The sequence below is a fragment of the Oncorhynchus masou genome, chromosome 9, assembly GCF_036934945.1.
Source record: "Oncorhynchus masou masou isolate Uvic2021 chromosome 9, UVic_Omas_1.1, whole genome shotgun sequence".
NCBI classification, from domain to species: domain Eukaryota; kingdom Metazoa; phylum Chordata; class Actinopteri; order Salmoniformes; family Salmonidae; genus Oncorhynchus; species Oncorhynchus masou.
In genome coordinates, this window is record NC_088220.1 from 81838430 (window position 1) to 81853429 (window position 15000).

Below are 15000 nucleotides of genomic sequence, written 5' to 3' on the forward strand. Positions count from 1 at the left end.
GTAATGCAGTGTGTATGTTCCCCTCTTGAGCCTCTCCTATGTGTGTGTGTGTGTCTGTGTGTGTCTGTGTGTGTGCGTGGGTAGATGGATGGGTGGGTGCGTGTGCTTGTGCGTTTTTGTGTGATTGTGTGTGTCGTCATTAGCTGTCAGTCTTTGTTAGAGCTAATAACCTTTCTCTTCTGACTCGTGACATCACCCCACATCCTTGTGCCACCAGGTTGTCGTCTCCCCCCCCCACACACACACACAGCGATTTCTATATTTTTCTCCACAGAGGGAACCCAGTATCCAGTCTCTATCTGTGCCTCCACAGAGAGAACCCAGTATCCAGTCTCTATCTCTGCCTCCACAGAGAGAACCCAGTATCCAGTCTCTATCTCTGCCTCCATAGAGGGAACTCAGTATCCAGTCTCTATCTGTGCCTCCACAGAGGGAACTCAGTATCCAGTCTCTATCTCTGCCTCCACAGAGAGAACCCAGTATCCAGTCTCTATCTATGCCTCCACAGAGAGAACTCAGTATCCAGTCTCTATCTCTGCCTCCACAGAGGGAACTCAGTATCCAGTCTCTATCTGTGCCTCCACAGAGGGAACTCAGTATCCAGTCTCTATCTCTGCCTCCACAGAGGGAACTCAGTATCCAGTCTCTATCTCTGCCTCCACAGAGGGAACTCAGTATCCAGTCTCTATCTCTGCCTCCACAGAGAGAACTCAGTATCCAGTCTCTATCTCTGCCTCCACAGAGGGAACTCAGTATCCAGTCTCTATCTCTGCCTCCACAGAGGGAACTCAGTATCCAGTCTCTATCTCTGCCTCCACAGAGGGAACCCAGTATCCAGTCTCTATCTCTGCCTCCATAGAGGGAACTCAGTATCCAGTCTCTATCTGTGCCTCCACAGAGGGAACTCAGTATCCAGTCTCTATCTGTGCCTCCACAGAGGGAACTCAGTATCCAGTCTCTATCTGTGCCTCCACAGAGGGAACCCAGTATCCAGTCTCTATCTCTGCCTCCACAGAGGGAACCCAGTATCCTGTCTCTATCTGTGCCTCCACTCAAATTAATTCTGGGACTCTCTGGGATCTAATGCATCATTTTTAATCTCTGTCTCTCTCTCTTTCTCTCCTGGTACAGTATAAGTTGAATGGCTATGGTGTTCATCCCTTTTATATGGGTCTGGAGACGACTGCCGATGCTCATGGGGTACTACTGCTGAACAGCAACGCTATGGGTGAGGACAACGCACACATTCACACACACACTTTATGTTCCTGGCCATATGCATATAGTCATATGCATCTATGTATGTGAAGGTGTGAGGATGTTATTGCATATGTCCTTCTGACAGAATGTACAGTATATAACTTACATCATTCGAGACTATTCTGCATAGCACACACTGAAAAGAGTCACATGCTTCTCTCATTCTGTACCAGACTGAATAAAGAACTTTGCTGAAGAACTTTCTGTATCCAGGCATGAAACAACACTGGTGTCATTTCAGCTGCAGGTGATCCGATAGGATATAGGACAATGTTTTTCAGTCCTTCGGATGAGACTGTCTGTGAAATGACTGAAAAGTAAATGTTAAATGTAATGGTACTCAAATTAAATAAAAATGTATTGGTCGAATGAACATATTTAGCAGATGTTATCGGTCACATAAACACATACAGTGGGGAGAAGTATTTGATACACTGCCGATTTTGCAGGTTTTCCTACTTACAAAGCATGTAGAGGTCTGTATTTCTTTTTATCATAGGTACACTTCAACTGTGAGAGACGGAATCTAAAACAAAAATCCAGAAAATCACATTGTATGATTTTAAAGTAATTAATTTGCATTTTATTGCATGAAATCAGTATTTAATACATCAGAAAAGCAGAAGTAAATATTTGGTACAGAAACCTTTGTTTGAAATTACAGAGATGATACGTTTCCTGTAGTTCTCGTCCAGGTTTGCACACACTGCAGCAGGGATTTTGGCCCACTCCTCCATACAGACCTTCTCCAGATCCTTCAGGTTTCGGGGCTGTCGCTGGGCAATACGGACTTTCAGCTCCCTCCAAAGATTTTCTATTGGGTTCAGGTCTGGAGACTGGCTTGGCCACTCCAGGACCTTGAGATGCTTCTTACGGAGCCACTCCTTAGTTGTCCTGGCTGTGTGTTTCGGGTCGTTGTCATGCTGGAAGACCCAGCCACGACCCATCTTCAATGTTCTTACTGAGGGAAGGAGGTTGTTGGCCAAGATCTCGCGATACATGGCCTGATCCATCCTCCCCTCAATACGGTTCAGTCGTCCTGTCCCCTTTGCAGAAAAGCATCGCCAAAGAATGATGTTTCCACCTCCATGCTTCACGGTTGGGATGGTGTTCTTCGGGTTGTACTCATCCTTCTTCTTCCTCCAAACACGGCGAGTGGAGTTTAGTCCAAAAAGCTCTATTTTGGTCTCATCAGACCACATGACCTTCTCCCATTCCTCCTCTGGATCATCCAGATGGTCATTGGCAAACTTCAGACGGGCCTGGACATGCGCTTAATCCATGACGGCGAAGTGTGTTATTAATGGTCTTCTTTGAGACTGTGGTCCCAGCTCTCTTCAGGTCATTGACCAGGTCCTGCCGTGTAGTTCTGGGCTGATCCCTCACCTTCCTCATGATCATTGATGCCCCACGAGGTGAGATCTTGCATGGAGCCCCAGACTGAGTGTGATTGACCGTCATCTTGAACTTCTTCCATTTTCTAATAATAGCGCCAACAGTTGTTGCCTTCTCACCAAGCTGCTTGCCTATTGTCCTGTAGCCCATCCCAGCCTTGTGCAGGTCTACAATTGTATCCCTGATGTCCTAACACAGCTCTCTAGTCTTGGCCATTGTGGAGAGGTTGGAGTCTGTTTTATTGAGTGTGTCGACGGGTGTCTTTTATACAGGTAAAGAGTTCAAACAGGTGCAGTTAATACAGGTAATGAGTGGAGAACAGGCGGGATCCTGGTCTGTGAGAGCCAGAATTCTTACTGGTTGGTAGGTGATCAAATACTTATGTTATGCAATAAAATGCAAATGAATTACTTTAAAATCATATAATGTGATTTTCTGGATATTTTTGTTTTAGATTCCGTCTCTCACAGTTGAAGTGTACCTATGAAAAAATGACAGACCTCTACATGCTTTGTAAGTAGAACCCTTTTGGGCCCATGTAGAATCCTTTCCACAGAGGGTTCTACCTGGAACCAAAATGGTTCTTCAAAGAGTTATCCTATGGAGACTGCTGAAGAACCCTTTTAAGTTCTGGATAGCACCTATTTTCCTAACTACAGATCAAAACACCATTTTCTACAGATGTAGTATCTTCATTTGAGCCAGTTTGCTACAGAAGGGAAATAATCATTCAGCAACCGGAAACAACAGGCCTACTACTGTTGTGTCATCTGCAAATGTTAATGATGGTGTTGGAGTCTGCCTGGCCGTGCAGTCATGAGTGAACAGGGAGTACAGGAGGGGACTGAGCACGCAACCATGAGGGGCCCCTGTGTTGAGGATAAGCGTGGCTGGGGGCGGCCCTTCAGGAAGTCCAGGATCCAGTTGCAGAGGGAGGTGTTTAGTCCCAGAGTCCTTAGCATATTGATGAGCTTTGAGGGTACTATGGTGTTGAACGCTAAGCTGTAGTCAATGAATAGCATTCTCACATAGGTGTTCTTTTTGTCCAGGTGGGAAAGGATAGTGTGGAGTGCAATAGAGATTGCATCATCTGTGGATCTATTGGGGCGGTATGCAAATTGGAGTGGGTCTTGGGTTTCTGGGATAATGGTGCTGATGTGAGCCTTGACCAGCCTTTCAAAGCACTGCATGGCTACAGATGTGAGTGCTACGGGTCAGTAGTCATTTTGGCAGGTTATCATAGTGTTCTTGAGCACTATGGTGGTCTGCTTAAAACATGTTGGCATTACAGACTCGGTCAGGGAGAGGTTCGGAGAGCATGATCACACAGTCTTCCAGAACAGCTGGTGCAGTCATGCATGTTTCAGTGTTACTTGCCTCGAAGAAAGCATAGAAGTAGTTTAGCTTGTCTGGTAGGCTTGTGTCACTGGGCAGCTCTCGGCTGTGCTTCCCTTTAAAGTCTGTAATGTTTCAGTGTTATTTGCCTTGAAGAAAGCATAGAAGTAGTTTAGCTCGTCGTGTAGTACGATTCGATCTTAATCCTGTATTGAAGCTTTGCCTGTTTGATGGTTCTTTGGAGGGCATAGCGGGATTACTTATGCTTCCTTCCGGGATAGAGTCCCGCTCCTTGAATCCATCAGCTCTACCCTTCAGCTCAGTGAGGATGCTGCCTGTAATCCATGGCTTCTGATTGGGGTATGTACGTACGGTCACTGTGGGGACGACATCATCGATGCACTTATTGATGAAGCCAATGACTGATGTGGTGTACTCCTCAATGCCATCGTAGGAATCCCGGAACATATTCCAGTCTGTGCTGCAAAACAGTCCTGTAGCTTAGCATCTGCTTCATCTGACCACTTTTTTCTTGATCTCGTCACTGGTGCTTCCTGCTTTAATTGTTGCTTGTAATCAGGAATCAGGAGGATATAATTATGGTCAGATTTGCCAAATTGAGGGCGAGGAAGAGCTTTGTACATCTCTCTGTGTGCGGAGTATAGGTGGTCAAGATATCTTTTTCCTCTGGTTGCTCATTTAACATGGTGATAGAAATTTGGTAAAATTGAATTAATTGTCCCTGCATTACGGTCCCCGGCCACTAGGAGCGCCACCTCTGGGTGAGCGTTTTCTTGTTCGCTTATGACGGAATACAGCTCATTCAGTGCTGTCTTAGTGCCAGCCTCTGACTGTGGTGGTTTGTAGACAGCTACGAAAAATACAGATGAAAAGTCTCTCTGTAGATAGTGTGGTCTACAGCTTATCATGAGATAGTCTACCTTCCTTAGATATCGTGCACCAGCTGTTATTTACAAAAAATATACAATCCGCCACCCCTTGTCTTAACAGACACCTCTGTTCTATCCTGCCAGTGTAGCGTATAACCAGCCAGCTCTATGTTGATAGTGTCGTCATTCAGCTACGACTCCGTGAAGCATAAGATATTACAGTTTTTAATGTCCTGTTGGTAGCTTAATCTTAATGAGTAGCGTGTCAATTTTATTCTCCAAAGATTGCGCGTTTGCTAGCAGAATGGAAGGAAGTGGGAGTTTATTCAATCGCCTGCAAATTCTCAGAAGGCAGCCCGCCCTTTGGCCCCTCTTTCTCTGCCTCCTCTTCACTCAAATCACAGGGATTGGACCTGTTCCCGAGAAAGCAGTATATCCTTCGCATCGGGCTCGTCAGAGTCGAGAAAGGAAAAATATTATTCTGCCAGTCCGCGGTGAACAATCGCGGTCCTGATGCCCAGAAGTTATTTTCGGTCATAAGAGACGGTAGTAGCAACATTATGTATAAAATAAGTAACAGAAATAAGTTACAATCAACACAAATAAGCGAACCAAAAAAAGCACACTAGGTTGGGTAAACGTAAAACATCTGCGTTCCTCTCCGGCGCCATCTTACTCAAGGACCCCTTTCTAACTCCAGCTCAAACAAACCCTTTCTACGTACAGTGTGTCTCCTTTGTTTTGTTTCAAGGACATACTGGCATCATGTAATATCAATTGCAAAATGGTCCTTTGTTGACCTTAGAGGAATATATATAAACATTTACATTCACTGACCTTTAACTTTTGACACTAGATGTGACCTTCCAGCCGACCCCTGCCCTGACCTATCGTACCCTGGGGGGCATCCTGGACTTCTACATTGTGATGGGACCCACCCCAGAACTGGTGGTGGAGGAGTATACTGCCGTAAGTCTCTCTCTGTGTGTGTGTGTGTGTTTTGTCTGGCTCTGTGCACCTCCTGATGGACTACAGCAGCTGCGACTTTTACGCTTCATTGCTCCCTCATCTAGCCAATCTAAACACACACACACACACACACACACACACACACACACACACACACACACACACACACACACACACACACACACACACACACACACACACACACACGTGCAGCTTCAGACAGTGCATGACAAAGCACATAATCAACAACTTGTTTAAGACATATCTCAGCCAAAAGTAAACTTTCGTAACTGGTTTCAAATCCTTGTTCATTCCCTTCAGCTGATTGGACGTCCCGTGCTCCCTGCCTATTGGTCCCTTGGGTTCCAGCTCTGTCGCTATGGATACGCCAACGACACAGAGATAGCAGACCTCTACAGAGATATGAGAGCAGCAGGAATACCCTACGTAAGCACCCTTAAATTATACACTTCAAACAAGTGCCCTTACTCATCACCCTAGAACACCATTTGTTATCATTAATAGCTTTTTGTTACTCTACGTACATACTACGTACTCAAGTACCCTTACTTTACACCCTACAATACTTTCTACCTATATTAAACCCTCTTCTTTCTGTTTAAGCATCCTCATCTCCAGTGCCCTTGTCAGCAACAGTCATTTCCTAGGCCACAAACCCATACCCTCGACCTCCTGTAGGATGTGCAGTATGCAGAACACAGACTAACCCATACCCTCGACCTCCTGTAGGATGTGCAGTATGCAGACATAGACTAACCCATACCCTCGACCTCCTGTAGGATGTGCATTATGCAGAACATAGACTAACCCATACCCTCGACCTCCTGTAGGATGTGCAGTATGCAGAACATAGACTAACCCATACCCTCGACCTCCTGTAGGATGTGCAGTATGCAGACATAGACTAACCCATACCCTCGACCTCCTGTAGGATGTGCAGTATGCAGAACATAGACTGAGCCATACCCTCGACCTCCTGTAGGATGTACAGTATGCAGAACATAGACTAACCCATACCCTCGACCTCCTGTAGGATGTGCAGTATGCAGAACATAGACTGAGCCATACCCTCGACCTCCTGTAGGATGTGCAGTATGCAGAACATAGACTGACCCATACCCTCGACCTCCTGTAGGATGTGCAGTATGCAGAACATAGACTGACCCATACCCTCGACCTCCTGTAGGATGTGCAGTATGCAGACATAGACTGACCCATACCCTCGACCTCCTGTAGGATGTACAGTATGCAGAACATAGACTGACCCATACCCTCGACCTCCTGTAGGATGCGCAGTATGCAGAACACAGACTAACCCATACCCTCGACCTCCTGTAGGATGCGCAGTATGCAGAACACAAGACTAACCCATACCCTCGACCTCCTGTAGTATGTATAGTATGCAGAACACAGACTAACCCATACCCTCGACCTCCTGTAGGATGTGCAGTATGCAGAACATAGACTAACCCATACCCTCGACCTCCTGTAGGATGTGCAGTATGCAGACATAGACTACTTGGAGCGCCAGCTGGACTTTGTGCTGGACAGCCAGTTCCAGGGTCTACCAGCCCTGGTGGACCACATGAGAGGAGAGGGCATGAGATTCATCTTCATACTGGTACATTTTGGAATACGAAACATTAACGATCACATTTAAAACAGTAATAAGGGCCTGACGTATCGTCTGACAATGTGTTTGTGTATAATGTGTGCAGGACCCTGCCATCAGTGCTAACGAGACAACGCCCTACACTGCCTTTGACCGTGGTGTAGAAGAAGACGTATTTATCAAATGGCCCAAGGACCTCAGCAATGACATCGTCTGGGGGAAGGTGAGGGGAGATGGAGAGGGAGGGTGGCATAAAGAGAGAGAGGGGGAGGGTGGGTTGAGTTGAGGATTAAACTGACGGACAACAATAGAATATTCAAGTTTTTAAACTACCAGTTCGAAATGGAATAAAATAAAGAAGAAAGAATAAGTGAGTGAGAGAGAGAGAGGAAGTAGTCACATGGAGGTCTGAGTCTGACATCACATTCATTACTCTGCTGTGTTCATCCGGCTTTCTATTCTCTATTAATTATTATAATTATCTCTATCAAACTTCACATTCTCTCTATTCAACTCTACTAATTGTCTCTATCAAACTTCACATTCTCTCTGTTCAACTCTACTAATTGTCTCTATCAAACTTCACATTCTCTCTATTCAACTCTACTAATTGTCTCTATCAAACTTCACATTCTCTCTGTTCAACTCTACTAATTGTCTCTATCAAACTTCACATTCTCTCTGTTCAACTCTACTAATTGTCTCTATCAAACTTCACATTCTCTCTATTCAACTCTACTAATTGTCTCTATCAAACTTCACATTCTCTCTATTCAACTCTACTAATTGTCTCTATCAAACTTCACATTCTCTCTGTTCAACTCTACTAATTGTCTCTATCAAACTTCACATTCTCTCTATTCAGCTCTACTAATTATCTCTATCAAACTTCACATTCTCTCTATTCAACTCTACTAATTGACTCTATTCAACTCTACTAATTATCTATATTCAACTATACTATTTAACTCTACTCAACTCTACTAATTTCCTCTATTCAACTGTACTAAAGTTGTCTTTTCTATCTGTTGTAGGTATGGCCTGACTTCCCTGGTGTTGTAGTCAATGAGTCTGTAGACTGGGACACGCAAGTAGAGGTATGTCTCACTTCCTGTTAACACATCAACTGCCCAATCACAGAGCCTGACACACTTCCTGTTTTACAGTCCAATTACTGACATGTCTGAATGTTCTTTTGGTCATGTGTTCTCTGGCCACTCCCAGATCTATAGGTCCTATGCCGCATTCCCAGACTTCTTCATGAATCGTACAGCAACGTGGTGGCAGAGGGAGATTTCACAGTTCTACAATAAAATCATGAAATTTGATGGACTCTGGATCGTGAGTGATATCACGCACACACACACACACGCACGCACGCACGCACGCACACACGCACGCACGCACACACACAGTCTGTGCTTTACATTGAGTGTGATTGTGTGTTTAGGACATGAATGAACCATCCAGCTTTGTCCATGGAACAGTTGGAGAGAAGTGTCTGGGTCCCACTGTCTACGACCACCCCCCATACATGCCACGTAAGAACAATACAATACACTCACACCTGTGTCAATACACTCACACCTGTGTCAATACACTCACACCTGTATCAATACACTCACACCTGTATCAATACGCACACCTGTGTCAATACACTCACACCTGTATCAATACACTCACACCTGTATCAATACGCACACTTGTGTTAATACACTCACACCTGTATCAATACACTCACACCTGTGTTAATACACTCACACCTGTGTCAATACACTCACACCTGTGTCAATACACTCACACCTGTGTCAATACACTCACACCTGTATCAATACACTCACACCTGTGCCAATACACTCACACCTGTGTCAATACACTCACACCTGTAACAATACACTCACACCTGTGCCAATACACTCACACCTGTGTCAATACACTCACACCTGTAACAATACACTCACACCTGTGCCAATACACTCACACCTGTGTCAATACACAAACCTGTATCAATACACTCACACCTGTATCAATACACTCACACCTGTATCAATACACACACCTGTATCAATGCACTCACATTTGTATCAAGACACTCACACCTGTATCAATACACTCACACCTGTATCAATACACTCACACCTGTGTCAATACACTCACACCTGTAACAATACACTCACACCTGTGCCAATACACTCACACCTGTGTCAATACACAAACCTGTATCAATACACTCACACCTGTATCAATACACTCACACCTGTATCAATACACACACCTGTATCAATGCACTCACATTTGTATCAAGACACTCACACCTGTATCAATACACTCACACCTGTATCAATACACTCACACCTGTATCAATACACACACCTGTATCAATGCACTCACATTTGTATCAATACACTCACACCTGTATCAATGCACTCACACCTGTGCCAATACACTCACAACTGTATCAATACACACACCTGTATCAATGCACTCACACCTGTATCCAGACACTCACACCTGTGTCAATAAACTCACACCTGTATCAATACACACACCTGTATCAATGCACTCACATTTGTATCAAGACACTCACACCTGTATCAATACACTCACACCTGTATCAATGCACTCACACCTGTGCCAATACACTCACAACTGTATCAATACACACACCTGTATCAATGCACTCACACCTGTATCCAGACACTCACACCTGTGTCAATAAACTCACACCTGTGTCAATACACTCACACCTGTGTCAATACACTCACACCTGTGTCAATACACTCACACCTGCATCAAGACACTGACAGTTAATGTACAAGTATGGTGAGGACACTAGTCTATGCAGAGACGCATCATGTCCATTTTTACAGTCTTTGGAATGACTAGGCTCGGGATCAAACTCTCAACCTTCCAATCTTAGGGCGGACACTCTAACCACAATGCCACTGAGTTGGGCCATAACTAGGGCTGTTGCGGTGACCATATTATCGCCATAGTAACAGTCATGACGGCAGTCAAATTCCCTGAGATTTTTTTAGTCACGGTAATTAGGCTTCTCCAAGCTCTGATGCTGCTGCTGCATTTTTCATTTTTTTTTACCTTTATTTAAAGTCAGTTAAGAACAAATTCTTATTTTCTATGACTGCGTAGGAACAGTAGGTTAACTGCCTGTTCAGGGGCAGAACGACAGATTTGTACATTGTCAGCTCGGGGGTTTGAACTTGCAGCCTTCCGGTTACTAGTCCAACATTCTAACCACTAGGCTACCCTGCCGCCCCATTAGTAGTCTAGCAAACGTGCTAACTGCCTGGTACTGAGCACTATATTGTCCCTCTAATCACTCTAATCACTCTGACGTCATTGCAAACGTAATAGAAAATCGAATCAACCATGAGAGCTCATGTTGCACAACATTTCTATAGGCTACGCAATTGCGTGAGAAAACGACAGAGTGATGGTCTCTTAAAAAGAGGAGGACCCCATCAGCTTTCTATAGGCTAGGCCTACTATATTTATTTCTCAGCTTTCCTAATATTAAGCAAATTGCTTATATTTACAACAGGAGTACAGCCTACCTGGCTGGCAGGAAAATTAACCATGGTATCCTAAAATTAACCATGGTATCCTAAAATTAACCATGGTATCCTAAAATTAACCATGGTATCCTAAAATTAACCATGGTATACTAAAATTAACCATGGTATCCTAAAATTAACCATGGTATCCTAAAATGAACCATGGTATCCTAAAATTAACCATGGTATCCTAAAATTAACCATGGTATCCTAAAATGAATTTTTTTTCAAATCATAGTCGCCCACCTCATTTAACCTAGCTGTCACATCCTGACCATAGAAAGCCTTTATTGTCTATGGTGGAGAAGGTCAGGGCGTGACTGGTAGGTGTTCTAGTTTATTATTTCTATGTGTAGTCTAGTTTTTGCATTTTGATGTTGGCCTGGTATGGTTCCCAATCAAATCAAATCAAATCAAATTGTATTTGTCACATACACATGGTAACAGATGTTAATGCGAGTGTAGCTAAATGCTTGAGCTTCCAGTTCCGACAATGCAGTAATAACCAACAAGTAATCTAACTAACAATTCCAAAACTAATTTCTTATACACAGTGTAAGGGGATAAAGAATATGTACATAAAGATATGAATGAGTGATGGTGCAGAGCAGCATAGGCAAGATACAGTAGATGGCATCGAGTACAGTATATACATATGAGATGAGTATGTAAACAAAGTGGCATAGTTAAAGTGGCTAGTGATACATGTATTACATAAGGATGCAGTAGATGATAGAGTACAGTATATATGTATACATATGAGATGAATAATGTAGGGTATGTAAACATTATATTAGGTAGCATTGTTTAAAGTGGCTAGTGATATATTTTACATCCTTTCCCATCAATTCCCATTATTGAAGTGGCTGGAGTTGAGTCAGTGTGTTGGCAGCAGCCACTCAATGTTAGTGGTTGCTGTTTAATAACAGTCTGATGGCCTTGAGATAGAAGCTGTTTTTCAGTCTCTCGGTCCCAGCTTTGATGCACCTGTACTGACCTCGCCTTCTGGATGATAGCGGGGTGAACAGGCAGTGGCTCGGGTGGGTGTTGTCCTTGATTATCTTTGTGGCCTTCCTGTAACATCGGGTGGTGTAGGTGTCCTGGAGGGCAGGTAGTTTGCCCCCTGTGATGCGTTGTGCAGACCTCACTACCCTCTGGAGAGCCTTACGGTTGTGGGCGGAGCAGTTGCCGTACCAGGCGGTGATACAGCTCGCCAGGATGCTCTCAATTGTGCATGTGTAGAAGTTTGTGAGTGCTTTTGGTGACAAGCCGAATTTCTTCAGCCTCCTGAGGTTGAAGAGGTGCTGCTGCACCTTCTTCACGATGCTGTCTGTGTGAGTGGACCAATTCAGTTTGTCTGTGATGTGTATGCCGAGGAACTTAAAACTTACTACCCTCTACACTACTGTCCCGTTGATGTGGATAGAGGGCTGCTCCCTCTGCTGTTTCCTGAAGTCCACAATCATCTCCTTAGTTTTGTTGACGTTGAGTGTGAGGTTATTGTCCTGACACCACACTCCGAGGGCCCTCACCTCCTCCCTGTAGGCCGTCTCGTCGTTGTTGGTAATCAAGACTACCACTGTTGTGTCGTCCGTAAACTTGATGATTAAGCAAATTGGAGTGGGTCTAGGGTGTCAGGTAGGGTGGAGGTGATATGGTCCTTGACTAGTCTCTCAAAGCACTTCATGATGACGGAAGTGAGTGCTACGGGGCGGTCGTCGTTTCGCTCAGTTACCTTAGCTTTCTTGGGAACAGGAACAATGGTGGCCCTCTTGAAGCATGTGGGAACTGCAGACTGGTATAGGGATTGATTGAATATGTCCGTAAACACACCAGACCAGCTGGTCTGCGCATACTCTGAGGGCGCGGCTGGGGATGCCGTCTGGGCCTGCAGCCTTGCGAGGGTTAACACGTTTAAATCAGAGGCAGCTGTCTATCGTTGTCTCTGATTGAGGATCATATATAGGTAGCCTTTTTTTCCCACCTGTTGTTTGTGGGATCTTGCTTTTGTATTGTTGCTTTTGAGCCCTACAAGGCTGTACGTTCGTTTGTTTCTCTTTATTGTTTTGTTGCTGGTTCACATTTAATATAAGTATGATGAACCCAAATCACGCTGCGCCTTGGTCTACCCATTATGACGATCGTTACTCTAGCCCATAGGCCTATATGTTTTAATAAGGTTTGTATCACAATTAAAGTGGCCACATAACTTCAGTCTGCTTTACAACAGGTGTAGAGCCTAACTGGAGAAGTACATTTTCACCATAAAAACGCACCTTTGTAATAAATTAATTACATGCATAATTACATTTGTGATCACTTTTGAAAATTGTGTTTTCCCACTAATGGATTTTGGGACATTCACACTACTGTCATGTGTGCATTGCTGTGCTTATCACGAGAAGAAATAGCCTAACATTTTATCAACATTCTAATCTAAACATTCTGATCTGTTGTGTCAGCCTCATTTGATGCTAGTGGTTGTATTCATTTTGGGATCTATCGCATCCCACAACTGTCCCAGACTATTTTTGGAATATTTATTTCTCGCACAGAGTAGAATAGGTCAACTTTTGTACTATGGGGGATAGTAGATTAACACAGGCTAGTGATATTGTTGTTCTTTAGGCTTTTTTGGTTGACTTAAATGTGGACAGTACTTCCAATATCTTCAATATGCACCTCGGGAATTGGATAAGGAGCCCAATGTGTCTTTCTTCACTTGTAGCCTGTGATAAAGACCCAATCACGTGACAGGCATTGGCTAATTAGAATTTAGCTATCTGAGAGAGCCATGTGAGTGAGAGGTGTTTTGAAGCAGGTCGACGAAATAAGAGGAATTATAATTATTATATTCAGTCCGAGGGCATAACGGCCACACAAAGACATGTATTTTTTTAGGTGGCATAACGGCCACACAAATTCGAGGCATTATCAAGTCCTTGTCAAATTGTGAATAAGAGACTGATGAAGTGTGTACAGCCTGCCAAAAACAACAAAGCAGAGATTATGCCTTTCATACAACCTTTTTGTATTGAAACCAGCAGCCTTAGAAACGATTGAAACTGAAAACATATAGTTGAACGTTTGTATCACAATTAAAGTTGCATTAATAGCTCTAAATGAAGCGTATAGGAGAACTGAACTTGTTTCTTTGTTAACTGCTCAACACAGAATAGCCACATGTGCGCACTCCCCCTCTTGAAACTCCCCATCCCGGATCCGGGATTGTGACTAAGCCTCAGGCTCATTAGCATAACGCAACGTTAACGATTTCTGAAAATTGCAAATAAAATTAAAATAATGCGTTTGCTCTCAAGCTTAGCCTTTTCTTAACAACACTGTCATCTCAGATTTTCAAAATATGCTTTTGAACCATAGAAATTGACTAATTTGTGTAAGAGTATGCTAAGCTAGCATAGCATTTTGTGTAGCATGTAGCACGCAACATTTTCACAAAAGCCAGATAACCAAATAAATAAAATCATTTACCTTTGAAGAGCTTCTGATGTTTTCAATGAGGAGACTCCCAGCCACATACCAGATGCGCAGTGTTTCCTGAAAGCATCTGTGTGTAGGAGAAATCGTTCCGTTTTCTACATTGCGCCTGGCTACCGAAACGAACCGAAAATGCAGTCACCTACAACGTGAAACTTTTTCCGGATTAACTACATAATATCGACCGAAACATGGCAAACGTTGTTTGGAATCAATCCTCAAGGTGTTTTTTCACATATCTCTTCATTGACATGCAGTTCGTGGAAGCTTGCTTCTCTCTCTGTGCCCCATGGAAAAATACTGGCAGGTGACTTTTGCGCACCAATTTCGGCGCAGGACACCGGGCGGACACGTGGTAAATGTGGTCTCTTATGGTCAATCTTCCAATGATCTGCCTACAAATACGTCACAATGCTGCAGACACCTTGGGGAAACGACAGAAAGG

General features: G+C 43.9%; 1 protein-coding gene across 2 annotated transcripts in view; it reads left to right on the forward strand.

The window, feature by feature from the left end:
* Nucleotides 1-15000, forward strand: part of si (sucrase-isomaltase) — a 110406-nt gene that overhangs the window by 69343 nt on the left and 26063 nt on the right. For both annotated transcript variants that reach the window (XM_064975291.1, XM_064975290.1), the window contains exons 29-36: nucleotides 1132-1228; nucleotides 5737-5849; nucleotides 6171-6296; nucleotides 7363-7491; nucleotides 7589-7705; nucleotides 8517-8579; nucleotides 8707-8823; nucleotides 8933-9023. In XM_064975291.1, the coding sequence (XP_064831363.1) occupies nucleotides 1132-1228; nucleotides 5737-5849; nucleotides 6171-6296; nucleotides 7363-7491; nucleotides 7589-7705; nucleotides 8517-8579; nucleotides 8707-8823; nucleotides 8933-9023 (853 nt within the window). The remainder of the gene's footprint in view (nucleotides 1-1131; nucleotides 1229-5736; nucleotides 5850-6170; nucleotides 6297-7362; nucleotides 7492-7588; nucleotides 7706-8516; nucleotides 8580-8706; nucleotides 8824-8932; nucleotides 9024-15000) is intronic.